Source organism: Canis lupus, chromosome 15 (genome assembly GCF_003254725.2).
Source record: "Canis lupus dingo isolate Sandy chromosome 15, ASM325472v2, whole genome shotgun sequence".
NCBI classification, from domain to species: Eukaryota; Metazoa; Chordata; class Mammalia; order Carnivora; family Canidae; genus Canis; species Canis lupus.
In genome coordinates, this window is record NC_064257.1 from 22917863 (window position 1) to 22945192 (window position 27330).

The 27330-nt window shown below is 33.8% G+C and overlaps 1 protein-coding gene across 3 annotated transcripts in view; it reads left to right on the top strand.

Moving 5' to 3' along the window:
• Positions 1–27330, top strand: part of PTPRQ (protein tyrosine phosphatase receptor type Q) — a 247193-nt gene that overhangs the window by 118229 nt on the left and 101634 nt on the right. For 2 of the 3 annotated variants that reach the window (XM_049094355.1, XM_049094357.1), the window contains 6 exons: positions 3426–3594; positions 5032–5322; positions 5581–5856; positions 6224–6375; positions 10117–10258; positions 13671–13940. In XM_049094355.1, the coding sequence (XP_048950312.1) occupies positions 3426–3594; positions 5032–5322; positions 5581–5856; positions 6224–6375; positions 10117–10258; positions 13671–13940 (1300 nt within the window). The remainder of the gene's footprint in view (positions 1–3425; positions 3595–5031; positions 5323–5580; positions 5857–6223; positions 6376–10116; positions 10259–13670; positions 13941–27330) is intronic. The other variant, XM_049094356.1, reaches the window with a different exon arrangement.

Sequence of the window (27330 nt, forward strand, 5' to 3'; positions counted from 1 at the left end):
AAAATGTAATCTTTTATTAAATAACCTTAAGAATGCTTTTAAGTGTGACAGCTGCAAGAGGGCACAGGCTAATGATGTGAAAACAGTTCTCATATTGCTCGGAGTTCATCTGTGCCTTAATTTGTTCCTCAAGTTAGTGTTAGATACAGCATCTTCACTTCCATATTTTCTATTTTGAGTTGGGAGAATAGAAGAAATCCTTGAGATAAAAATCATGTAGCAGAATAAGTGTATTGCTTTTTTCTTCCCCCTTCTCTTTCCCCTAGAACTGTGTAGAACACCTCAAGCATGGTACATCATAACCTGCTTTCCATTCCTGGTATCTGCTTACTTGTCTTAGCTCCTATACCATAGCAAATAACTTGAAGAAAAGGGTCATGTGACACTTATCTTTCCATCCCCTGAAGTCCTCCGGCACTGTATCATACATAGGTTTAGTGCTCAATATTTTTAGTTGAAGGAACATAAAATTATTATAATAGACCAACTTTATTTTTGGTTCTTAGTTATAATTATGGAGCATTTGAACTTGAAATGATTTTTTTCCTTCTTCTTACCTTAGGGAATTTAATCTCTCTGCTACCATTTGTTCTTTTTTCCATTGTTGTACATTTTGTTTAGTGTGTTAACTCTTCTACATTTTCATTCTACCCACTTACGTCCTGTCTCCTCCTGTGCCTGACACAGTGTCTTACTATACTAAAAGAATGCTAAATGAATAGTGTACTGGTTGATTAATCAAATTTGGAAGGTTTCACTTGTAAATGCATTTACATAGTAAGTCTTAGATAATTAGAGCTGAAAGGTATTTTTTTTTTCCAAAAACAAATAAATGACTGAAGTAATCATCTGGATCATTGATCTAATTCCAAATTCATTACATGGCTATGCATGCTAAGTCACATATCATTAGGAATGGCTTCTGGTGATTCAAAATAATTCATCTCTGAATAGTCATCAAGGTAATAATCAGAATAAGTTTTATAACAAAGAAAAATTAAAATTTATACCAAAAAGCTACATTAATATATTTTTTCATTACATACTCATGACTTATTTATTTTATAGCTGGAAGTCTGTACCTTTTGATCACCTTCACCCATTTTGCCTATCCCTTCCCACCCTGCACCTCTGGCAACCATCAATCTGTTCTTTTTATCTGTATGTTCATGGTTTTGGATTTTTGTTTTGATTCTACATTGAGTGGGATCATATGGTGTTTGTCTCTCTCCATCAGACATATTTCATTCAGCATTATGCCCTCACGGTTCATCCTTGTCGCAAATGGCAAGATTTCCTTCTTTTTAAATGGCTGACTAATTAATTACATTAATATTTTTAAGAGATCGTTCATATAAGCCAGTTATTCCCTGTATAAAATAGATATGTCAAAAGATATTAAAGTATACAGATCATATTTTATATGAGGTTGTTATATTGTTTTAACTTATCTATTCCTAAAGAAGCAACCACAAATTGAGGTAGATCTTTTATTGCACTCATTCTTCGCAACCTCCCCCCAGCTCCACCAAAAACTGGCAAAAGGATCACAAAACTTTGCTGAATTTAATTTTTTATAGGACCAAATTATAAACTTTAGTCAAATTGGCTACCCTATGTTTTTCATTTAGATTGATTGATTGATTGATTTATGAGAGAGAGAGAGAGAGAGAGAGAGAGCGCACGCATGAGCACAAGGGTGGGGAGAGGGACAGAGGAAGAGGGAGAGAAAGGGAGAGTCTCAAGCTGACTCTTTGCTGAGCGGGGAGCCTGATGTGGGGACTCATCCCAGGACCCTGAGATCATGACCTAAGCTGAAATCAAGGGTTGGATTCTTAACTGAGTGAGGCACCCAAGCCCCAAATTACCCTATGTTTTTCATTTAAATGAACTAATTATCATTTATTCTGTTTTTAGTTGTGTACTAGATATGATATTTTTTATGTGTTTCATGTTATGTAATGTTATGTAATGTAATGTTATGTAATCATCAAAATCTGTGAAGTAGAAATAGTTATTCCCATTTTATAGTTGAGACAGGAAAAGCTTTGAGTTTAGATGGTTTATTGAGGGCTATTCTGCTACAATTGAATTTCAGTTTATAGGATGCTCAGAGCTTTGTAAGGATTGGAATCATTGCGTTTTCTTGATGTAGGTGGACATTATTATTAAAACTTATTCATACTAATAGCCTACATAATTTTTAAGTCTATTGTCCATTTTAGAATTACTTTTCTTTAACTATGTGTTTTGTGTTTAAAATATGGTCAGAAATCGGAGAAGGACAAACATTATATGGGCTCATTCATTTGGGGAATATAAAAATTAGTGAAAGGAGTGAAAATGAGTGAAAATATCAGTGAGGATGACAAAACATTGGAGACACCTAACTCTGGGAAACTAACAAGGGGTAATGGAAAGGGAGTTGGGAGGGGGGTTGGGGTGACTGGGTGACGGGCACTGAGGGGGGCACTTGATGGGATGAGCACTGGGTGTTATGCTATAGGTTGGCAAATTGAACTCCAATGAAAAATGAATAAATTAATTAATTAATTAATTAAAATAAAATAAAATATGGTCAGAAAGGAAATGATTGCATAAATCAATTCCCTAACCTTGAAGAAATGCCTTAGGACAAATATAACTAGGAGTCAGGCAAAAGATTTTAAAGTTGCTCTTACTCTGCATATAAGAAAGAAAATGCATCTAACTGACTTCCCAGTTCTCCCCATGATAATAGAAAAAAAAGCCCCTTTAAAGATGAATAATAACCATTTGAGTTGACAGAGAGAGGTGAACACTTTCATAATTTCTTCATTAACAGGATGAAAAAATAAAAGTTCTTATAATACTCATAAACTTATTCAAAAATATATGGTCAGTGTTTTGAAAAATACTTGAATGTTTTCTAAGAAAAATTGATACTGGGATGCCTGGGTGGCTCAGTGGTTGAGCATCTGCCTTCAGCTCAGGGTGTGATCCCAGGGTCCTGGGATCGAGTCTCACATCAGGCTCCCTGTAGGGATCCTGCTTCTCCCTCAGCCTATGTCTCTGCCTTCACTCTGTGTCTCTCATGAATAAATAAATAAAATCTTTAAAAAAAAAAGAGAGAAAAGGAAAACTGACACTGATCAGTATAGTTATAGCATTTTCCGTTGCTCACTGAACATTCTTCATAAGCTGGGAGCTTCTACTCTGCTATTTTGTATGTTAATTTTATGATTAAAAATTACTACCATCCATTCTTCGTTTAGTACAACATATTTCCAGTTTAATTATTGCACTAAAATTTTCTATGTTGATTTTTCTCAAAAATTGACCTTAAAATAATGAGACAACTAATTCATGGATAATAATTATATTGAAATGTTCATGTATATTAAAACTATATTCTAAACAATTAAAACAATATGTTTATTTTTCAGAATTTTACACTCGATGAAGTAACCAATGACTTTGACAATATGACCGTATCTGCAATAATAGATGAACTGGCAATATTCAGCTACTATACATTTTGGGTAACAGCAAGTACTTCAGTTGGAAATGGGAATAAAAGCAGTGACATAGTTGAAGTATATACAGATCAAGACAGTACGTAAACAAAAAGCATTTATTAATCTTTGATAGGATTAATTTTAAACTTTATTTCAGATCCTTTTTTCTATTTGTATGTATTGCTAGTAAAATCTGTAATTTATTTAGGAACATTTAACTAGTTATTATAGAAGTTTGAAAATGCATTTGATGTAGCTATAAAATTATTACAATGATAACAGCCTTATCTATTCATAAAAACTGCTACCATTCATGAAAACTGTCACTTTTGTTGCTTCAAAGGATGTCACAGCCATGCAGTTATAAGCTGGAAGAAGAAAGAAGTAGAAAACCACTGTTGTATACGTGGATGGGTTTTCCAATACTTAATATTCTTGTCCCTTTGCTTTAGGAACTACCTTAAAAAAAAATCTAGCAACTTCTTTCCATTTCAGCCTTTGAATACACATAGGACTCTATACAGCATCTTTGTTCTTATTGTGATTTTGACTCATATGACCGAAATACCTTTACTTTATTAACCTCAGAAGTTTCTTCTATGCAGCTTCAGCAGTATCCTGTTTGTGCTGAGTATTCAGAAAAACATAATGATTGAAGTACTTGATTTTTTTTAGGTTTCAGCTTCAAGAATACAGTGATGCATAAATCATTGCCTATTTCTTCTTCTTGTTTCTGGTGTCGATTTATTTCTTAAGGACTAGTCTCATATTGAGAAATGATATTGACCTAAACTTCTGCTGAGAGTAAGATTCCATGTTTATTGTCTTAAGATTGTAAACTGACAGACACTAAAAGTGGGAGTAAATGCTTTCCTTGTTAGAACAACCTTTTGGATAGTTTACACATTGAGCAACAGAATAAGATACGAAAAAAATACGTGCAAACATGTGCTTGCAGAGTCTCTAGCAAAGTGTTTCAGTGCAGTATGTGGTCAGTGTCATTTCAAACATTCTGTAAATGCAGATCTCTCCCCATATTTTCACCAATCTATAAATTTTATCAGTGACTCTTAACAGCACCACATAAACACTGTGCACTGTTCCAGGTGAGAAGTCCTAGATGTGGTATATGTTTAATAAAGATAATCTTTAGAAGAAAGAAAATTAAACTATTGTTGGAACAATATAAATTATCAAATACTTAAATATCTGAGTATATAAACAGTCATACATGTATATATATACACAGATTATCTCCATATTGTAGGAAAGAAAAGACAAGAGAATACTATATAAAAAAATTCTCACACATATTAAAGATGACAGGGTTTTTTATATTTTGAATCATTTTTAATATAATTACTTTGTAATGTTATTTTATAATAGGTGGTATTTACTATATCTGCATTTAAACAACATAAGAGCTGATAATGTTAAAGATGCCATTTCAACAATTACCCTCGGTTTGTGAATCTACTTAAATTTTACTTAGGGTGACTGATAATTTTTATATTTTGCACATTACCTACCATAGTACCTGAAGGGTTTGTTGGAAACCTAACTTACGAGTCCATTTCGTCAACTGCAATAAATGTAAGCTGGAGCCCACCATCTCAACCAAATGGTCTAGTCTTCTACTATGTTTCTCTGAGCTTACAGCAGACTCCTCGCCACGTGAAACCACTTCTTGTTACGTATGAGAGAAGCATGTATTTTGATAATCTGGAAAAATATGCTGATTACATATTAAAAATCACTCCATCAACAGAAAAGGGATTCTCTGATACCTATACTGCCCAGCTACACATCAAAACTGAGGAAGATGGTAGGCTGGACCCTTTTATTGCCTTTTAAGCAGATTGTTGCTGTTCCCTTATTTATATTGCTTTCTGATAGATAACATTATTCTTATAATTATATAGAATCTGTTGTTTCTCAAATAATTAGCCTTTCAATAAACATAAAGTTTTTTAAATTAAAATAATTATCTGCTAATAAACTTAAGCCCCATGATTATCAAGACCTCTTCTTTTTAATGCTAATTCAATTTTTTTTCATTTAATATTCTTTTTTTCTTTTATAGTCCCAGAAACTTCACCAATAATCAACACTTTTAAAAACCTTTCCTCTACCTCAGTTCTTTTATCCTGGGATCCCCCAGTAAAGCCAAATGGTGCAATAATAAGTTATGATTTAACTTTACAAGGACCAAATGAAAATTATTCTTTCATTACCTCTGATAACTATCTAATATTGGAAGAGCTTTCACCATTTACATTATATAGTTTTTTTGCTGCTGCAAGAACTGTAAAAGGACTTGGTCCTTCCAGTACTCTTTTCTTTTACACAGATGAGTCAGGTAAGCCCGAATCCATACCTCTTCAAATGATTTCACTGTTGCAGCTCTGTCTTTTTAAGGAACAGCATGGAAATTGAAAGGATATTCAATTTTCTATTTGTAACAGGCTTACAGCTATTCATCTACTTTGCTGATTTTTTTTTTTTTTTTTAGTTCAAGCTTCAGAATGAAGTGCTTGTTTAAAACTACTTTGGAACTACTGAGTTCCCAGTATAATAATGTAATTACTGATGCTATTTATTTCTGAAGTTAAAACATGATCATTTTAGAAATCTTTCTTAACTAGTATCTTCAAGAAGCTAAAGTCAAAATGATATTTTTATGCTAAAAATGTTATGAATATGTTTTATAATGTGTTTTCCTGCAGTGCCTTTAGCACCTCCTCAAAATTTGACTTTAATCAACTATACTTCAGACTTTGTATGGCTGAAATGGAACCCAAGTCCTGTTCCAGGCGGTCTTGTTAAAATATATAGTTTAAAAATTCATGAACATGAAACTGATACTGTATTTTATAAGGTAGGTTGATTATAATAGTATATGTTAATTTCAAAAATTCTAAAATTGAATTAAAATCTTTTGACTTGCAGGGGAAAATGGATAGCTTTAAATTAAACAAGGATCATCTTTTTAAATAATCTTTTTTTCCCTACAATTTAAGGATGTTTTTGGAAAACACAGAAAGCATTTGTCAGATATGGAAGCTGAATGCTTTGCAGAGCAATTTACTTAGAATTCACAACTTCTAGATACGAGTTAAGAAATAATTGCATGATTTTGTTAATGCTGGAAAGTATATGACAATTTTTTTCAGACTATTTAAAAACTGTTATTATCTTACATGCAATATATTTCTATTTATTGTTAAGATAGATAACAAGTGAGTGTTTTTAACTTTTCAGAAAAGATTTATACTGGACTACTGGACATCTTCCCTGATAGAATATAATCCCACACTAATTGGTCTCTTAATATATATCATTATTATTTTCTTTTCAATGCTAATTAGTCTGCAACACTAAATACCCTTTTCCTCCTCCATTTTTAGGTTCCAGAATCAGTGAAAAATATCCAAAGAACTGATATAACAAAGAATCTCAAATATAGTTGTATGATTTCTAGCATTTAGTTGCCAAAATATGTTTTATCATTGGCATTTATTTAAGAAAATATTTTTATTTTTTTTCCAAAGGCAAATGAAGTACTGGAATGCTCTTCTTTAGTTACATCAAGAAGAGTGAAAAACTCTGCAGTTAACATTGTTCCCCAATATTATATGCATTACAATTTATTGCTGATGGTAAATCATTTTCATGGCGTAGGTAGCTTACAAAGTGAATAGTAAAAAGCAAAAGCAACTGTTAAGGTTATGTCATAAAGAACACCGGCTTTCTTTCCTGAAATCAAGATATTATCTTAAAATCTGATAAGCTGAGTAGAATTTGAATTCTTCTACTCTGTAAATGTGAAATATCTTCCCCAGAAGTGTGAAATTCTGTTAATGATGCTAAGTCTCTAGCCCTCTAATATCTATCCTCAGTCTAATCTTAACATCTTCCCATTTCTTGTTTGCTTTATCTGTATGGGTCACTGGGAAATGGACATCAAAAAGGAAAACGCAATCATTTTCTTACTGCAATCACATTTTGAGACTTAATGTGCTACATTATGGCAGTTACTTCACCTCTTCTGACTGAGCTTCTTCAAGTGCAAAAGGAGATCTATAAAGATTGCATACATTAAAAAGTGAGGATTATAAGGGGAAAATCTGTATCCAGCATTTAGAATAATCTTTAGCACATGATAAATGTGTTAGCCTCGTTGTCATTGAACTCAGTTTAAAAGATTAAAAAAAAAAAACATCCAGCACTGTCTTGGCACTAAGTATGAAAGGATGGTATACCTTTACTTGAATATGAGAATAAGTTTTATTCTAAGATTTTTTAGATATCTTGATTTTTCAGTAGAAATGCTATAATTAAAATTGTGCTTGTAGCAAACATATAATCTTAATACCATAAAGTATTAAATTTACAACTTGTAAGGTATAGTTTTTCTCTAAAATTTACTACATATAGTTACTCCTTTTTACATTCGTTTTGTCTTCTGTCGATTTTCATAGTCTTCTTTTCTTTTTTTAGTATTTATTTTTGAGAGAGAGTACATGTGCCTGAGCATGAGGAGAGGGGAAGAAACAGACCCCTTGCTGAGGTGGAGCCCAGGGGCTCAATTTCAGGACCCTGAGATCATGACCTAAGCAAAAACTAAAAGTCAGCGCTTAACTGACTGAGCCCCCTAGGCACTCTTTCAGAGTCTAATTTTTAAGTTCCTTTACCCCTACTTCATGCCTCCTTTTTTTTTTTTCCTGTCTGAGTTGATTTTCCTACTTTCCTTTCTGTGTCTTCCTTTGCCTCTTTCTACTTCTTTTTCTTTTTAGCTTTTTATCTTTTTAAAATTATATGTGGGTTTATGGAAGCAGAATATTTCCAAAACCACCTCAAATGTTCCCATCGTCACAGTCGATTCAATGTGATCGAGATCAGTGAAATCCAAGTCTACTCATAACTTGGGTCATTAACATATATGGAGAGAAATTGTTTATTCAGTAAAAAGTTCTGTTTAAATGTTTAGAAATATTCCTCACTCATGTCTCCCTCTTACAATTTACTCATGTAAGTCACTATCCAGTAAACTGCTCACTTTTTTATTATAATCTCAGTCATTTCTCTGGGTATGAGCCCTTCCTAATCCAAATTAAAATTTACCTGAGTTGTGTTTAATTTCTTCTCGGTAAACATTTGTTTAGAGATTTCTTTAAAAAAAAAAAAAGATTTTATTTACTTACTCGTAAGAGACGCAGATGGAGATGCAGGCTCCCTGCAGGGAACCTGATGCTGAACTCAATCTCGGGACTCCAGGATCAAAAATCTAAAAGAATGTACTTCACAATACCAATAGTAGTATCTCTAAATATTGGCATCATGGGTAAATATTTCCTTTAAGTTCTTTCTTTGTGACACTTAGTAGTGATTCATGGTTACTTTTGTAAACAGGGAAGAAAGAAAGATAATTTCAAAAGGGGGAAAAAGATTTATTAGCTATGGCACGCTTTACAAATCTATGTCAGTTTTTCCCAATAGTTGACAGCAGATGCTCAACCACTGAGACAGCCAGGTGTCACTGTGTAGAGATTTCTTTGATTCATATAAAAATTCCTTGATGACAGGAACCATATACCTCTTATATATGTATCTTTAAAATCTCCTGGTTATCTAACACCATGCTTTATAAATAATAAGCATGAAAGAATGACAGGAAATACTGTAATACGGTGAGTCCCTGCAGTATACGAATGACTTGGAATATTAATTTGAAATATGACTTAATTTAAAATGTGATTAAACTGTAAGTGGCCTGTGAGTATTCTTGATAAATTTCTATTACTGAGATGTTTAATAAAGAAATCAAAGTGGTTTGTATTTTGGATCGGATAATATGCAGTATTTTAAAAATTATACCATCATAGGAGGTTGTCTTCTCTTTCCATAAGGATAACAGATTAGTTTTAACTAATGTCTCAGTTTTAACAATAGTCTTTAAATGAAGACTTTATACTTAATGGTAAGTTTTTCTATGAGAAAGCATATCTTTCCTTGAGCAGCTGTAGCTATTCATTTTTTTCACTTTCCTAAGAGATTGGGTAAAATTAGGAATTTAGGAGTGGTCTGAGAAAACTTGTAATTTAAGCTTCATGAGAGTAGGGGTTTTGTTTTATTAACTGTATATTCCCAATGCCTGGCATGAAGTAGCTGACAAATAAATTAATTTACATAGAATGTTACCGAGTATTAAACAATGACTCTAGATGAATTCAAGGAAAATCTAATATCGCTGACTACACGTAAGTTTGATTTAAATTGGGCACTCCAATTTTTGAAAATTTGAAGGAAGTAATAAGCGTATTAATCCAAGCACGTGTTAGGGAGACAAAATAAAAACAAAATACTCTAGAGTTAAAAAGAAATTAAAAACATGGCCATTATGAGATTCTTCAGGGTTGAGAGAGTGCCTAGTTCATCCTAGATCATCATCTGAGAACACCCTGTGGCACACACACACACACAAATGTTTAATGTATGTTTTAACTGAAAATACACTTATTAAACGTAGAATGCATAACTTCAATATAATAAAATATTTCTTCTAGTTAACAAATTTTTAGTCATGCATTGTGACAAATAATTTTTTTCTGCTTTTCAGAACATTTCAGGTGTTCAAACTGAAGCCCAACTTTTTGGACTGGAACCAGTCAGCACTTATTCTATCAGCGTATCTGCCTTTACAAAAGTCGGAAATGGCAATCAATTTAGTAATGTAGTAAAATTCACAACTCAAGAATCAGGTGAGACACAAGTTTTTGATCCTAAAATGTTTCAGTTTGTATTGAACACTTTCCCCTTCTTTTTGGTTTATGTGATAAAGGATTATTATTTAATAATGCTTTTAAAGAGAAGTTGAATTTCAGTGCTTTAACAGTAGGCATGAAGTTTTTCCTTTTGAACTAAGGACATTGAAATAAAGGAATAGTTTAGGAACAGAGCAGTTTTCTAGATATCTGTGAAAATTACCTAATTTTTTTTTATAAAAAAATTGTATTTAAATTCCAGTTAGTTAACATACAGTGTGATATTAGTTTCAAGTGTACAGTAAGGTGATTCAGGACTTCTGTATATCACCTTATGCTCATCTCAAGTACACTCCTTAATCCCCATCACCTATTTAACCCATCCCCCACACACTTCCCCTCTGCTAACCCTCAGTTCTCTATAAGTAAGAGTCTGTTTCTTGCTTTGCTTCTCTCCCCATTTTTATTTCCCTCTGCTTATTTGTTTTGTTTCTTAAATTCTCAGTATCAACTGAGACAGCTAGGGTTGGGGGGAAGGAGGAGAAACAAGCCAGTAGTCACTTTTAACAAGTTGTTTTATATTTCCATGAAGTGATACTGATTTTTTTTTTAAGAAGATGTATTGTGACACGTGAGGGCCACTGGTCAGTATGTAAGCTTCACTTTCCTATAGGCCATTTGTAACATGTGGAGGGGATTATGAAGACTATGAAATACTCCTGATCTAATTAAACAGCTTACCTACATGTCACCTGTGTGCCATAGCTCCCCCTTGTTTGTGTACTGGATAGTTTTCATTTATGATCTATTTAATAGATGGCTGAGAAATGCACTTTCCTTCTCTCAACTGGACCATACATTTAGAGGCACCTCTTCCTCACTTTTTTTTTTAATCAATGATTATTGAATGAGCACAAGATCTTGCTCTAGTTATCTTTTCTCTGTACCTTGAGATGTATTTTCTCTTGCTTTAGTGAATCTCTAAATTGAAACTGGAGAGCACTTATTGATACATTAATCATTTTTGCATGCATTTGTGAATATCTGAGACTTTTTTTCCATAGCATTCCTGTAAGACAGGCTAAGAAAACAGTATTTATTGTGGATAAAAGTACATGCTTTGAAGTCAGAGTGTCTGTGTTTGAATCCAAGCTCCATGACTTAGTAGCTATATAACTGCAAAGACTTATGACTCCTCTGAGCCTCTATGTTCTTAACTGAAAAGAAACACATATTAGCAGTAGCCACCTATAAGGTTGTTGTGGAAAATATTTGAAAAGATCCACATAAAGCTCCTATTAGTATGTTGGATGCACATTTAGTGCTCAAAAAAGAAAATATTACTGTTGCCCCATTCTCCTTTACAGATGAAGAAACCATGATTCAGGAAGTTTAGATTTAAAAGGTCTGAAAAAATCAGTGAAGAAGTTGAACTAGCACTTCAGTTTCTGACCTCTAGTGAAGGGTGGACATGACTATAGGAAATGGGTGTATTTTAAATGATAATTTATATACAAATGCTAAACCTATAAAGAAGAAAAGCATTTTAACAATACACATGTATCAGTTTAGTAAAAATCAAGGCTAATCTTGTAGACAGTAATCCAATAAATATTTTTATAAATAAAATAAAATTACTGCATAAAATTCTATGCCTTGATTGCTTAAATAGTTTTTTTCAACTTAAAGGTTAAATATCAGCTGGTTGATTTTCAATTTACAGAATCAGTGAAATAGTCACAAAAATCTTTTTTTATAAACTCAAGCAAAGTATCAACTGCTTCTTAAATTATTTTATGAAAATATTATTATGTTTTTGAAAATAAGGAAGCAAATAATATTTAATTGCCAGAACCCTAGAGCATTTGAGAAATGGTCTTTTCTTTAATTTTAAATGCCACAGATTCCTTAAGCAGTCTCCTTCCGTTCTGACGTCTTTACTTTACAGAGGAAGAATTTGTAAAGATAAATTTAGGTCAGAGGAGAGAACTTTAGACAAATCAAAGATTAACTCGAGTATTGTTTAAATAACTATGTTTTGCATAATGACAGCAAGTTGTTTCACTACTTGTTTATCATCCACAAATTGACTATATGCAAATTTACCTTCTAGCATCCTGTTTTTACTAAATTAGGAAAAGCTATGCTGACATTAGGGGATGTTAACTAACTGGACATTTCCTTGGGAAGTAGCCAATCTCTCCAATCTGCAGTCACTTTTGTGTGTGGTGCCAGGTACACCAGGTATAGTAGACCTTTGAGAAATTGGGTTACTTCCAAGTAAATTCATGGAAGTTCTAGGAAAAACACTGGAACTGAATTAGAACCTGGGACTGATTTAAATATTCCCTCCAATGATTTTTAAAAAGACACTGAGAGATCAGTTCTTCACAATTTTTCCAAAGAAGCCTACCAATTGTAAAAACAAGATCCCTAAATTGATTGCAAGTTTCCTAGTACTGTTGTTGTGGGAATTCTCCACCTTTAGCACTCGTGGTTCTTGGTCATGCCTCTTTTGAAGAATGAAGAGATGGACCAGATGAAGGGTGGTGGGCAGTAAAGCAGTTTATTGAGCAATAGTACAAAGCTCCAGGAGAGGGAGGGGACCCGAGAGGATTGCCCTCGAGGTTTCTAAGTTTAGGGTTTTTTTATGAGCTCTTTTGCAGAACTATCTTAAGCAACCAGGGTGTGCCGAGTTGTGCCAACCAGGGCTTTGATCACAGTCTACCTATTAGGTTAATATCAATGTGCTGATGGTAATTTTTTTGCCTGGTATCTGGGGGCTTATGTCTTAACTGCCCCTTGCCCATAATATTGACAAATGCTTTGTGGTTGTCTTATTTTAGGATGTTTTGCAGAAGCCATTTCTGCAAAGGCTACAAAGCAGAAAGTTAGTGTGTTCCTATCCAAGCTGCAAAACTGGATGTTGGTGCTGTTTTATCTTAGCTGGCCCTGACTACCTAACTCCAAACACGGTTAGGCCCAGATGTACCACATCATGGAGGTATCTACATCTATGTCTTGCATTAAAAGGTTCCATAGAAAAAGTATCGGTAAGACTGCTCCTTTCTGTTTAAGAGAGAAAATGAGTAGGCTACAACCACTGCCTGAGTTTGAGGCTGTCCAATTAGCTACTTTTAAGGATTTGAGGATGATAGGTGCTTGGGCCCTAGGAAAATATTCAGTGATTGTCTCAGTATTGTAAGGATTAACATAATAGCCTAGAAAATGAGCCAACTGCCATTTGATTTAGTTTATGTCAACTTATTGAGCACACATTGCAAGGCTGTCATATTAAATTTTTATTTGGTCTCAACTCCTTAACATGATTTTATCTAGCAATCACACATTGAAATCATTTACTAGATGTATGTAAATTTTAACTTTGGGCATTTGTTTGTCTTTTAAGTTCCAGATGTTGTACAGAACATACAGTGTATGGCAACTAGCTGGCGGTCAGCTTTAGTGAAGTGGGATCCACCAAAAAAGGCAAATGGAATAATTACACATTATCTGGTAACAGTTGAAAGGAATTCTACAAAAGTCTCTCCCCAAAATCATATGTATACTTTCATGAAACTTCTTGCCAATACCTCATATGTCTTTAAAATAAGAGCTTCAACCTCAGCAGGTGAAGGTGATGAAAAAACATGCAACATCAGCACACTACCCGAAGCAGGTAACTATTGTGAAACATATAATTAATCTGAAACAGGTAATTTACCTGAAAAAGGTACCTAACCTGAAACAAGTCATTGTTTGTGGCCTGTGTCAGACATTTGTCGATACCATCCATAATCTTTTTTCTTTCACATTTTTATTTAAATTCCAGTTAAGAGTCAATGTAATATTAGTTTTAGTTGTAGAATTCAGTGATTCATCATTTACATGCAACACCCGGTGCTCATCACAAGTGCTCTCCTTAATAACCCATCATCCATTTAATCTATACCCCTGCCTGTCTCCCTCCCAGCAACCCTCAGTTTGGTCTCTTTAATCAAGAGTTTGTTTTCTGGTTTGCCTCTCTCTCTCTCTTTTCTTTTTTTTCTCCTCTGTTAATCTAGGTTTGTTTTTGTTTTTTAGGATTTTATTTATTTGAGAGAGAGAGAGCTGGGAAAGGGGCAGAGGGAGAAGGAGAAGCAGGCTCCCTGCTGAGCAGGGACCCTGACATGGGGCTCCATCCCAGGACCCCTGGACTATGACCCAAGCAAGCTGAGGGCTGCCGCTTAACCGACTGAGCCACCCAGGGGCCCCTGTTCATCTGTTTTGTTTCTTAAATTTCACATATGAGTGAATTCATATGGTATTTGTCCTTATGGCACATTTATCTAATGATATGGAAGAAATATTTAAGAATGTAACACACACATTTTTATGACATGTGTTACCTGAGTACCAGCCATGTAGTACATTGACCCCTCTCCACAACATTAGGAGGTTAAAAGGAGGAAAAAAGAGAAAATCTGCTCTACTGTGTTTCCACAAATATGTATTTCTTATTATCAAAATTGAGTTTATCAAATTATGCTTTATCATAATTTAAAATATGGAATAAACATGTAAGCATTTTGATATTTATCCCTTTTTTGATTTTTCTTTTTTTAATTAAGTTCAATTATCCAACATATAGTACATAATTAGTTTCAGATGTAGAGGTCAGTAGTTCATCAGTTGCATAGAATATCCAGTGCTCATTACATCAAGTGCCCTCCTTAATGCCCATCACCCAGTTACCCCATCCCCCACCCACCTCCCCTCCAGCAACCCTTAGTTTGTTTCCTATAGTTAAGAGACTCTCAGTTTGTCTCCCTCTCTGATTTCTTCCCATTTTCCCTCCTTTCCCCTATGATCCTCTGCACTGTTTTTTATATTCCACATATGCATGAAACCATATTATAATTCTTTCTCTGATCGACTTATTTCCCTCAGCATAATACCCTCCAGTTCCATCCACATCAATGTAAATGGTAAGATTTCATCCTTTCTGATGGCTGAGTAATATTCCATATATATATATATGGATATATATCACATATATATTATATTATATCCATATTATACATCAACAGCTGAATGGGTAAAGAAGATGTAATATATATGTGTGTGTATATATATATATATATATACATATATATATATACACACACATCTTGGCTCTTTCCACAGTTTGGCTATTGTGAACATTGCTGCTGTAAACATTGGGATATAGTTTTGATCACTACTTTTGTATCTTTGGGATAAATACCTAGTGGTACAGTTGCTGGGTTGTAGGGTAGCTCTATTTTTAACTTCTTGAGGTACCTCCATACTGTTTCCAGAGTGGCTGCACCAGCTTGTATTCCCACCAGCAGTGCAAGAGGGTTCCCCTTTCTCTGCATCCTCACCAACATTTGTTGTTTCCTGACTTGTCAATTTTAGCCATTCTGATGGGTGTGAGGTGGTATCTCATTTTTTACTTAATTGATTTTATAGAATTCTAGATGCGATGCTTTCCTGAATTCCATAGCTGCCAAACTCTTTCATCTATTCCTTTTCCTATATATCAGCCCTTATCTTGTATATTATTTGAACAAAAACATCCAGTTCACTAAGCTCTAGTCCACAAAGAAGAAACCTCTTGCCCTCTCTGACACTGGTCAGACCTACGTCATAATCTCCTTCATCCTTCTACCTTCTCCAGTATTGTACCTGCTTATAAACATAAGTCTGATTCCTTCCTGATGATGCCACTTCCCCGGAAGTCCTCTCTAATAGAGGCTGTGGGTAATAGCATAATTGTTTACTTCTGGCACATCCAGATCTGTTACCTTGGAAACATCTTTTAATTCCTTCCTCCTTTTGAAATCAGCATCACCCAATTTTACTCTACTTCTCTGTCCTTGAGGTAGTAAACCACAGAGCTTTGAGACATGGTGTACCTTCTCCCTGGTTTCCTCATCCTAATCAGCACCCTTTTCTTCTTATGCTTCTGATGCAACACTTCTTTAGATTCCAGTGGTCTCCATGTTCAGCTGGAATGAATGCTTTTCAGCAACACCTATCTCTTGCTCCTTCTATCTCAAACCATGCCATTGTGACTCATCTTCCAGGGGCTTCCCAACTCTGAGAGGATTTCACTGTTTTCATCAGAGACTGGCTGATGAACAGTGGTATTAAAAAAAAAACAACAGAAATGGTTTACCTATATTAGCTATAAATTTGCCTTTTCTAACTCTCCTCGCTGCTCCATAATCTTCTATATATCCTTTGTTTATACTTTGTCAATTTTCCATAGGAGAATCTTGCTTTCATTTTGAACAGTATCATCTGTAAATGATGTGACTATTCATTTTATTAAAATCAGTGATCCTGACTTGACCTCCTTCAATATTTAAAGATTTTAAATCTTTATTTATGCTCTCAAGATAGCTTCTCAGGGACATCATTACCTTCCTCTTTTCAGGAATCTAGCGTCTTATGTTTGTTTCAATATCATATGTTTTCTAGAACATTACTCCATCAGTTCATTCTACTTTCTCCTGCATTTTCCCTCTCTCTCTCTCTCTCTCTCTCTCTGTCTCTCACAAACACACACACATACACACGCACACACACACAAATGCACATAGGTAAATTGTTAGAAAATTTCAGCTGAAGGACTAGTTGGTGTATCAATCCTAACATGCAGATTTGGGTACTTGAAGCATAGAGATAAGAATGAAAGGCACAAAGTGAAGGAGATGGCCCAGGATACTCCAAATGTTTTACTTTTTCTTGTTTAGAAAATGCACCCAGAATTGATCACGAATGAAAATCTGGCTTCTATTTAGCTTTTCATTCTTATGTTTCTCCACTACATTTCCTCATTTAGCTGATGCCTCTAGCCAAACGTCATTTTTCAGTACATTAGATTTCATGTGTTCAATTCAAAGAACATTTATTAAGCTGTTGCTACTTGCTATGGGTAATAATTGATTAGATTCTCTGTTTTTAAACCTACTCAACACTTTCTCATGATCAAATTGCTTTGCTCCCTGAAGCTATATTGTCCTTTTCCTTTTCTATGTCACACAAAATTGTATTCATTCTTAAAAGCCCAATTTAAGTGTGTGTGTGTGTGTGTGTATGTGTGTGTGTGTTTTAAATTCTTCAATGGCATGCTAAGCTTTAAAGCCACAGATTCCTGGACTTCACTCCAGACTTGCTGAATCATAGCCTCAAGAGGTGATGCCCAGCTCTGTACTTTTAAGCATCTCTCTAGGTGATCTGATTCTCTGTAAATTTGGGGAAGTATTGGAGTAGATTACCCATGAGCTTTGATGGTGATAGCAGTGAGAATAAGCAGTATAAGAAATCTCTAGAAAGGAATGATAGGCATTTCCCTAGTAGGTAGGGAGCAGACCATTGCTATTCAGCGTCTGGCAGAAGGAAATATAGTCAAATCCAGGCAGATGGTCTGCATCAGGTGGTCTAGGATGAGGTAAAATGGCCTTGATCATTGGACAGAAGTTTAGTCTCAGAGAACTGGACAAAAAGGACAGGCCAACAATTCTGAGATAAATGAGAGGTTCAAGACTGAAAACAAGGCAGAAGATTCGTTAGAGAGTCCATGGGTATTCAAGATGACTGCTTCATCACAGGAACAGAGCAGAAGTTCCATTAGTAGAACGGATCTACTAGAACACATAATCTGATAGACGGATCTACTAGAACACGGTCTAGTAGAACACATAATCAAAATAGTAATGTGCATTTGATATAGAGACACATGAATGTCAGGTAATTGTAAAAAAAATAAAAATAAAAAGTATTTGAATTGGATCTTAACTCAGAGTTTAAAGACTACTTGAGTGAAAACCGAAGGGAATCTATATCAATGAATTAGGCAGATATTAGATACATGATTGTGTGTGCTATGTACTCACACTGAAGACAAATGTTTCTCAAAGTTTAGACTTTTAACTCCCTGTATCAGAATGTATTTCCCTCAGGCCCTACTCCAGACCTATGGAATCAGAATTTGGAAAGTAAGACTCACAAAAAACATCTACATTTAAACAACATACATGGGTAGGACAGTGCTGAAATTAGAGATTTACTCTATTCCGTTTTAAACTTTCTGCTCACAGGGTATATGTCCAGTTTGTCTTTTTTTTACTCACAGTTCCTAGCAGATACCCTGGGAATTACAGACACTCATATGTTTGTAGAAGAAAGAAATGAATTGTTTTCTTATGAAATCTATAATTTTCCATAAGGGATTTATTCTATTGCAAAATATTATTTCCACATTTCCACCAGGAAAAATTATAGATATTTTCTCCCATGCAAATGTAGAAGTATTTTTAATTAAGGAGAGTCATTCATATGAAACATAAGTATTAATTAGTACTACAAAAATAATTAAATAAATTTTTCATCTTTAAAATTAAGTTTCAGGTCTAGCATGTAATTATATTTCTGATTACAATATTTGTTAGGTAAATGCTTTTATCTGGGTTCACATGAATTGTTTGTTGATTAAACATTAGTAAGAACTGGAGATTCATTGTTCAGAATGGAAACAGTTTTATAGCTGTTGCAAAGTTCTAATTTATAGTGGTCTAAGATTAGTCACGGTGTATAGTCAGCTCTGAGTCACTGACTTTGTACTTATTTTTGACGTAAAGTAAAATCAAATATGGCTCACTCGCTCACTGCCTGGTGTCTGACCTTAACATTCCTTCCAGGGATTATTGGGTATTTTTCTCAGTGTAAACTTGGTCATATCTGGGCACAGTTAAACATGCATCATGATGACTGAATTTATGAGGAGATTAGAGTTTAGTGTCTAAGCGGGTTCCACTGTCACAGTCAAACATTGGAATAGGGCAAATATAGATGAAGGCCCCAAAACTTGGTACTTCTAACAGTATTTTATGTCAAAATATATCATATGTACCAATAAAAATATTACAGCAAGTTCATATGCACACAGGACTGAACTTTTAGAATCTCATATTAACTCAAAATCCATACTACACTTATCCATATTATTTTCAAATCTTAGTAAATGTGGTGATTTAATATTGAGTTTTTAAAACTTTTTTTCTGGAAGATAATTTTACAGTATGGATTTATTCAAAGCTCTTCGGAGTTCAGTAATTTCCAATCAAACAGTAAGAATAAGCTACATCCCTTGGATGCCCAAAATTTAATTGAGGGAAAGTAAAATACACATATGTGGTTTTTAGGAGTGTTATTTTCAGCAGTGATTTCTTCATTAGTTTTAATCCAACAGAAGGTGTCAGGCACCTGTAGGGACCCACTGGAAGTCCACTGAACTAGCAAATATATTAATGATACAGTATGATTGAATTGGAATGTGTTCAATTTCCCTATTTTTCTTTTTCCTTCTACTCTTGGTTATTTGAAAAAATCCGTATATGACAAACTATCCATATACATATATTTACATATTTTAATATATATTATATATAATATGCTACCTATATTAATAGAATTATACATATTATATATTTTAATATATTACCTACAGTAATATATTTATAAACTCTCAATCCTCTTTGCAAAGTCCTGACTACGATCCTTTAAGAATTATTTAAGAGATGTATCTGTTATGCATTTTATTTGAATCCCTATTTTGTGGGTCTCTCTTAGCAATGAAGAGATTACTGGGCAAACTGTGATTATGACTAAATTTGATTTCCATTTACCAGCTTTTTAAAAAAATTTATATCTTTATAAAAATGCATACCATTCTCAAATACCATTGAATAGACTGAATGTGGGTGGTAAAAGTGTTCCTCAGGGTTGCAAATAAATGCACTATTTCAAAAGTTCACTTTTTCCTTTGTCTACATCCCACTGGCATTGCTCTCCTTATCCATCTCCTCAGTTGAGGTAAGAAATCAAGCATGTAGGAAAATTGCATGATCCTGTTTGTTCTTAAGCAAGTGAATTGACACATTCTACTTTACCAGTCAGTAATTGCTGAAAGCATAAAAGCCATTATAGTTGCCTGTCACAGATCAGAAAGAAATAGCTATTAGCATTGCTACTCTAATTGAAATTCAAGTGTTTTATAAAGTATCCCTCATATGGACTTAAGTATTAAACATAATACTTTTCTTAAGAGTGAACATCAGGTGAGAAGTATCTTTTACACTTGTAATGTGAAAATTTGACCAATATATACTTACTTAATGCTTACTATGTGCAGGCTCTGTGTTTGGGGTTTAAGATTCAAGTTTAAATCCCAGATAGCATCAGTGATCTCTGCTGTGTGCATCCAAATAACTCCACCATTATTGCAAAGACATATCCAATATATATAAAGCAATTAAATTAAAAACTATATTAATACATTAGTAATTGTGTGGATTGAAGATTAAATCAAATAGATATTCAAGACAAATAGATTTTATTGAAAGCTATGTTGAAGAAATGGAATGTTCTTAGATGTTAGATGTTGCTCATTGGCAACTTCAGAATTTCTTTGTAGGAGAAGCTTAGATTTGGAAACCTAATGGGAAATGATGATATGGTATTGAACCCTGAGTTTCATAGGCTGTTACACTACTGTTTTGCTTAGATTATCTGATACAGATAAATAAAATAACCAAGTTTTTTAAAATATTATTTTTTTGTTGTTCCTCAGTGTGCTATGAGAAAATGTCGTAGTACATGTCAAAGAATATATTTCATTTTATTTGAGCTATATAAATGGTATAGAGAACTGAAGATTATGGGTATGCTAAGGCACTCATGGTAAGCCACCCTGTGGCAAGATCATTATTCACAAAATAGTGAGATTAATAGGGAGAGGGAAGTAAATATGAATTCTAAGAGAAAACACCCAGTGGGATAAAGGAATGTAATATGAGGGGTCAGGCTGAGGTGGAAGCCTGAGTAGAGCGGGGGACATTGTATTGGAAAGAGTGTAGGAAGGGAAGTTGAATAACTTAAGTGGGGCTTACTTTGCTCTTAGTTTTGCGTATTTGTAGCAGAAGTTTGAATATAATATCATGGAAAAGTGAGAAGTCTGCTAAATTTAAAATGGGAAGCAACATAAGTAACTCTAAAAATAGTGATTGTTTTTTGACCATTGTCCTAAAAGACTGCAGTACTTTTTAGAAGAAAAATTTGTTCATTACATAGTAACTGAGTATCTCAAGTCACAAAGAATAAAATCCTATGGGTCATTTCAATAGCCCTTAGGGTCCTTTGTAACCTCCCTTCTCTTCCCCTAGTTATGTATGGTCTCTACCTTTATCTTTTGAAAGTGTGTCCTCAAAGGCAAACCCTTTAAAGAGGATCTGATTTATTTATAATTGAACCTCCTCTCACCTAGAGTTTTCTGTCCTCTTTATCTGCTTTATTTTTTTATATTGTACATAGCATTGTCTATGGATCTGTCCTCATTACAGTGCATGTTCCATGAGGATAGGGATTTTTGTGTAGTTCACAGCTATTTCCAATGTTTAGAAATTTGTCTGGAATACAGTGATAATGAATAATATTATGAAAGATTGAATGAATCACTAATCAATCAATATGCAGTCCTAGGAAAGTGATAAGCACACAGTGGACACTTAAGATGCATACTTTGGGAGCCTAAATAGAAACTTATGGCTATAAAATTATTTTTAGATGATTATATGGTAAAATATCTAAGAAAGGTGTATCTTCTAGAATATATTTTTTAATTAAATTTCTTATTTTGAGATAGTTGTAGATTCACATGCAGTTATAAAAAGTAATTCAGAGAAATTCCATGTTCCCTTTGGGCAGTTTCTCCCCATAGTAACATCTCGTAAAACTATAGTATGTTATCACAACTACCATATTTACATGAATGCAATCAAAATAAAGAACATTTCCATGAAAATAATCCCTCATGTTACCTTTTTATAGCCACATTCAAGTCTTGTCCCTTAACCCTCTAACAACCACTCATCTGTTCTCCATTTTCTATAATTTTGTCATTTTTGATTAATATTTTCATGTGATTTTCTTCATTATCTTATTAATATAGTGGGTTATATTGACTGATTTTCTAATATTGAACAAGCATTTAGTGTTGGAATCAACCTCACTTGATCATGGTGTATTTATTTTTATATGTTATTGATTTATATTTGTTAATATTTTGTTAAGGCTTTTTACATCTCTATATTTATGAGAGATATTGGCCTGTAGTTTTGTGAGGGGTTTTTCCCCACTGTCTTTGTCTAGTTTCAATATTAGGGTAACATTAGTTTCATAATATGAATATCTTCTCATTTCTAGAAGAGATTGTATAGAATCGATACTAATTCTTTTTTAAACATTCAGTTGAGTTCTTCAATGAAAGACTTTGGTCCTACAGATCTCTTTTTGAGGAGATTTTAAATTATTTTTAAGTGCTCTCAGGATGCTAAATTGGATCTGAAATGTGATATCAAACCAACTGTAGAAAGTGGTACTTCTAATAATCCATATGCCAAAAAGGAAATCTCAAGAGAAATAAAGAAATACTGTAAACTAAAATATATTGAATTGAAATAAAATGAAAATACAATATCAAAATGTGTGGGACACAGTTAAAGCAGTGAAGAGAGGGAAATATATAGCATTGAATGCATACGTTGGAAAAAAGGAAACATCTTAGATCAATAATTTAAGGTCACTGTCTCCTCCACTACAGCCTAGAAAAAGAAAAAGAAGCGCAAAGCATGCTGAAAGAAGAAAGAGAATAATAAAAATAGGAGCAGAAATCAGTTAAATAAAAAAAAAAAAACATGAAACAGTAGGATAAATCAGTGAAAAAAAGAGCTGATTCTTTGAAAAGTTAAAACTAACAAACCTCTAGCATGCCTGACAATAATGAAAGGAAGACACAAGTTACCAATATTTAGGAATGAAGATACCACAGACACTACCAATGTCAAAATGATAATAATGAAATAATACCAACCGCTTTACACACAAAATTTTTACACCTTAGGTGAAACAAACTCATTGCTGGAAAATCAGAACTTCCACAGCTCACCTAATTTGTGAATAGCCCTATCATTATTAAGGACATTACATTTGTAATGATTTCCTGTGACCCACTCTGGTAGAGAAAGGGAGATCACCTTTCCATTACTGGCAGGTGAGGGTAGGAATCCAAGTTCCCCCCTCACCCTCACCCTCTGCTGACACCCCAGGGAAGAATGCTGAGTGGACACAGGAAAGAGGGCTACCCACTAGGCCTCCACTGAGGAGGTCTCTTGGCTGTAGCTGGGAAGGTAGGAGTTCCTAATCACTGTTCCTCACATGGTTCTCCAACAACATGATAGAGGGGTCTTGTTACTTCTGAAAAGAGTATAAGTTCTAGCTTCTTATTTTGCCTTCTCCAGCCTTACCCTGTCAAAGATGGTTGGGGTGCCTCAGTACCTAGGGCAGAAGACTAGGTTCCCCATTTGACCTTTGCTGTCGTGGGAAGGAGCGGGGCCACAGTTTTCTCCTGTGGTTTTGGGTAGAGCTGTGACTGTCTGAAAGTTTTTTGTCTCACTAGGCTACATTGTTTCTTGGCTAGAGAGAGCAGGCTTTTATTCAGGCTTTTTTGGCCTGAGCTAGTTGGTATTTGCAAATTGCTGGCTTTGAGGATATACGAGGCAAAAAGAAAATCCAGAGAACTCACCACTGTGCTGTTTCTTGGGTCCTGATTTCCCTAGTTGCTCTATCCTTTCTCCACTTTTCAGTGTCTTCTTGTGTCTGGTTTATATTTAATGTACATGATTTTAGTTGCAATTACTGGAAGGAGTGAGGAGAAAACATCTACTCCATCTTCTCCAAAGCAGAAGTTCATATAGGGATATATTTAATGGTTCTAAGTAAGCGTCTTTGCTGCAAGTATTTTCACCATGATCAGATCATTTTTACCCTGTAAGGCAATTTTTCCAAAAAAGATAAAAATAACTGGTTTCACTTCTCTATTGATACAGTACTCCCATTTTTATGTTATATAAATCTTAGCCAGTTCCCATAACGGTCTATACAATGGCACAGAGTTTTGAACCTACATTTCCCCTAGAACTTTGGAGCATCTATCAGTGGACATGTGACAAAATGCTAAGAACAAACAATGGTGTGGAAGGCTTTTACAACTCAATACAAAGCTCACTTAGAAATATGCATCCAAGTATTTGGAAATTGATGTATCTTTTAATGAAGGAAGACATTTTAGCAAAAAAAGAAAAAAAATGAGATGCTGTACATGAAGATGAATCAACAAGCAGAAGAATGTATAACACTATGAATGAGAAACTTTGACAAGTGCTTAGGTACAATCCAAAAAATAAAATCTGTTATTTGTGCAGTATTTCCATGAGACTACACTATACATTTTAATGTATTCAAATATTTAGTATTTTGCCATAAAGTCTTTCAAATTTTGTCATTCATTTTTAATGCCTCATTATGTCCTTTTTAATGAATGTCCTTTTATTTTTCATGATTTTATCTTTTATGGCAAAATTGCTTTACAGCCAATCAGTTATGTTTCAAAGATGCTGGCAGCAAAGATGCTTACAGCAGAAATTCTGATTATGATGCTTAATATCATGCATGGTATTTTTTTTATCCATCTATTCAAGGTGATGTTATTTAATACGTATGAAGTAGTATATGCTAGGGACTATGGGAAAACTATGATGAAACAAATTTATTTCTTGTGCTTTTAAAATTTAGAATTATCTTCATTGGACCTCAGAGATAACCTCATTCAGTCATTTCATTTGGCAGACATGGAAAATGAAGCACACAGGTTAAGTATCTACTAAGTGAGCTATAACTAATTATTAGCAGAACTACCACTGATCCAAGAACTCTTTCTACTGGAAAGAGTGACCTTTACCTTAGAAATTCAATGCATCATTTGCATTTATTGGAATTAGAATAGTTTTCTTCTGTTATTTCGCAATATCTCAATAGATCTGTTATGGAGTGGGGAGATTTAGGTCCCTTGTAATGAGTTTCCTCATTAATTTGTGCAGATATATTTATGATGTAACTATATACAAACTTTTGCCCAAATATGGATTTAAAATTCAGGAAAACTCAATTTCTATCAACAGATATGTGCTTACCTATAATACCAAAAATACTATAATACTAAAAATATTAATGTAAAATACTGAAGCCATTCTGGGAAACTTTTAGGGCTCCTAGACATGTATCGTGTTTTTTATCCTGGATCAGTTCCAGAGGTGTAATGTTTGCCATTGTGAAATTGTCTTAGGTATCAAATTCTAAATTTAAAAGTCCTTTTAAATATAATTCCATTTGTAAAAAATGAATTTGAGTTACTCTGCATAATTCTCCTTGACCCCATAGATGCTCTAATACCTTTCATTAAGTAGACTCCAGGCATTACTCCTTTCTTCATCCCAGCTCCAGCTAAAGACAGCTGTTCTTCAAGCAACATTTTTATTAACTTATTTAAGAACTGGGACATATCTTATTACCCTATTTTCCATTCCTGTCCTATGCAGCTGTAGCTGGTACTTTTCATAACAGCCTCTACATATCAACCTCCTCCCCCATTTCACTCCATTTTTTTTCTTATTCCCTTTTACTTTCTTTTTTACATAAATTAAGGATGTGTGTGTGTGCATGCAAGAGCCTTTTCTCTCTTTATCTCCAGTACCCTATTACTTGAAAGTTTCAGGAATGTGCCTGTTGTTTTTGTGAGATTATAAGCTTCAGGGAAAAACCATTTATGAATGGTGTAAAAACTCTGAAATGTAAAATAAATGACTTTAAATGATAGCAAAATTTCATTAATAGCACTACATTTAGACTCAATTTAAAAATAACACAATGTGAATATAAAAAAGCTTTGAACAAATAGAAGGTTGTGCAAATTATTGTTAACTTCAACTTACTGAATTTCAAATATTACAAGTTTCATGATATATAAGAAAATAATTTTTGGTCAGAAAGCTATTTTATAAATATAAGGCATGCATAAATAGCAGCCCATATAGGATTAAACACTTTCAAAATTCAAGTAAAGAAATAATGCTTCTGAGTATATTAATGTCATCGTTGCAATTTGAATGTTTACCACCTAGTATTCATTACAACCTCGAATAAATCACACATTAGTTCTGTGTTTGGACACTTTATTATGACAAATTATTACTTTAAAAACAATTTGCAACGTTAGTATTATTCCATATGGATCACAATAATGAAATCTATACCAATTAAAAGATACATTAAAAATCAGTAGCCTAATTTTCTAGTTTGTTAGTAATTAGATTAGTCTACTTTAGAAGGGATTTTTTGAAAGCCAAGATCCTGTTTGTAATTTTTAAAACGCAGCTACATTAATATTTGTTATGTAGGAGAAGTCTATTATTTTTAAAGTTTAGATCTAAACTTTAAAACTTTGTATTTAGGATGTTATTACAGAGAAATGGTTAACTGTAAAGACATGTGCCTTCAAAGCTGGATAGAATGTTAATCTCACAAGTACTATTTTTTTTTGTACTTTTTTTTATAGGAGTTTGATTTGCCAACATATAATATAATACCCAGTGCTCATTCCATCGAGTGCAGACATGGAAATGTGCCCGTCACCCAGTCACCCCCACCCCCTGCCCACCTCCCCTTCCGCTACCCCCTGTTTGTTTCCCAGAGTTAGGAGTCTCTCATGCTTTGTCACCCTCTCTGTTATTTCCCACTCATTTTCTCTCCTTTCCCCTATAATCCCTTTCACTATTTCTTATATTCCCCGTATGAGTGAAACCGTATAATGATTGTCCTTCTCTGATGGATTTACTTCACTCATCTCACAAGTACTATTAGGAATTTGCCTGAAGATTGAATAATTTCCAAAAGATAGTTGAAAGTATTTGTTGACTACTTGGGCTAATCTGTAAGGCTTCTTCTCTAGTATGGACATATGAAAAATACAAGAAAGCTCATCACCATTTTATTCTACTAACATCTAGATTTATAAAACATTAGCTAGAAGGTATTAGTGTCTAGTATTTTTAAATTCTACATAAATGTAATACGTAACTTACTTTGAATATTATTATTATACTTTTATG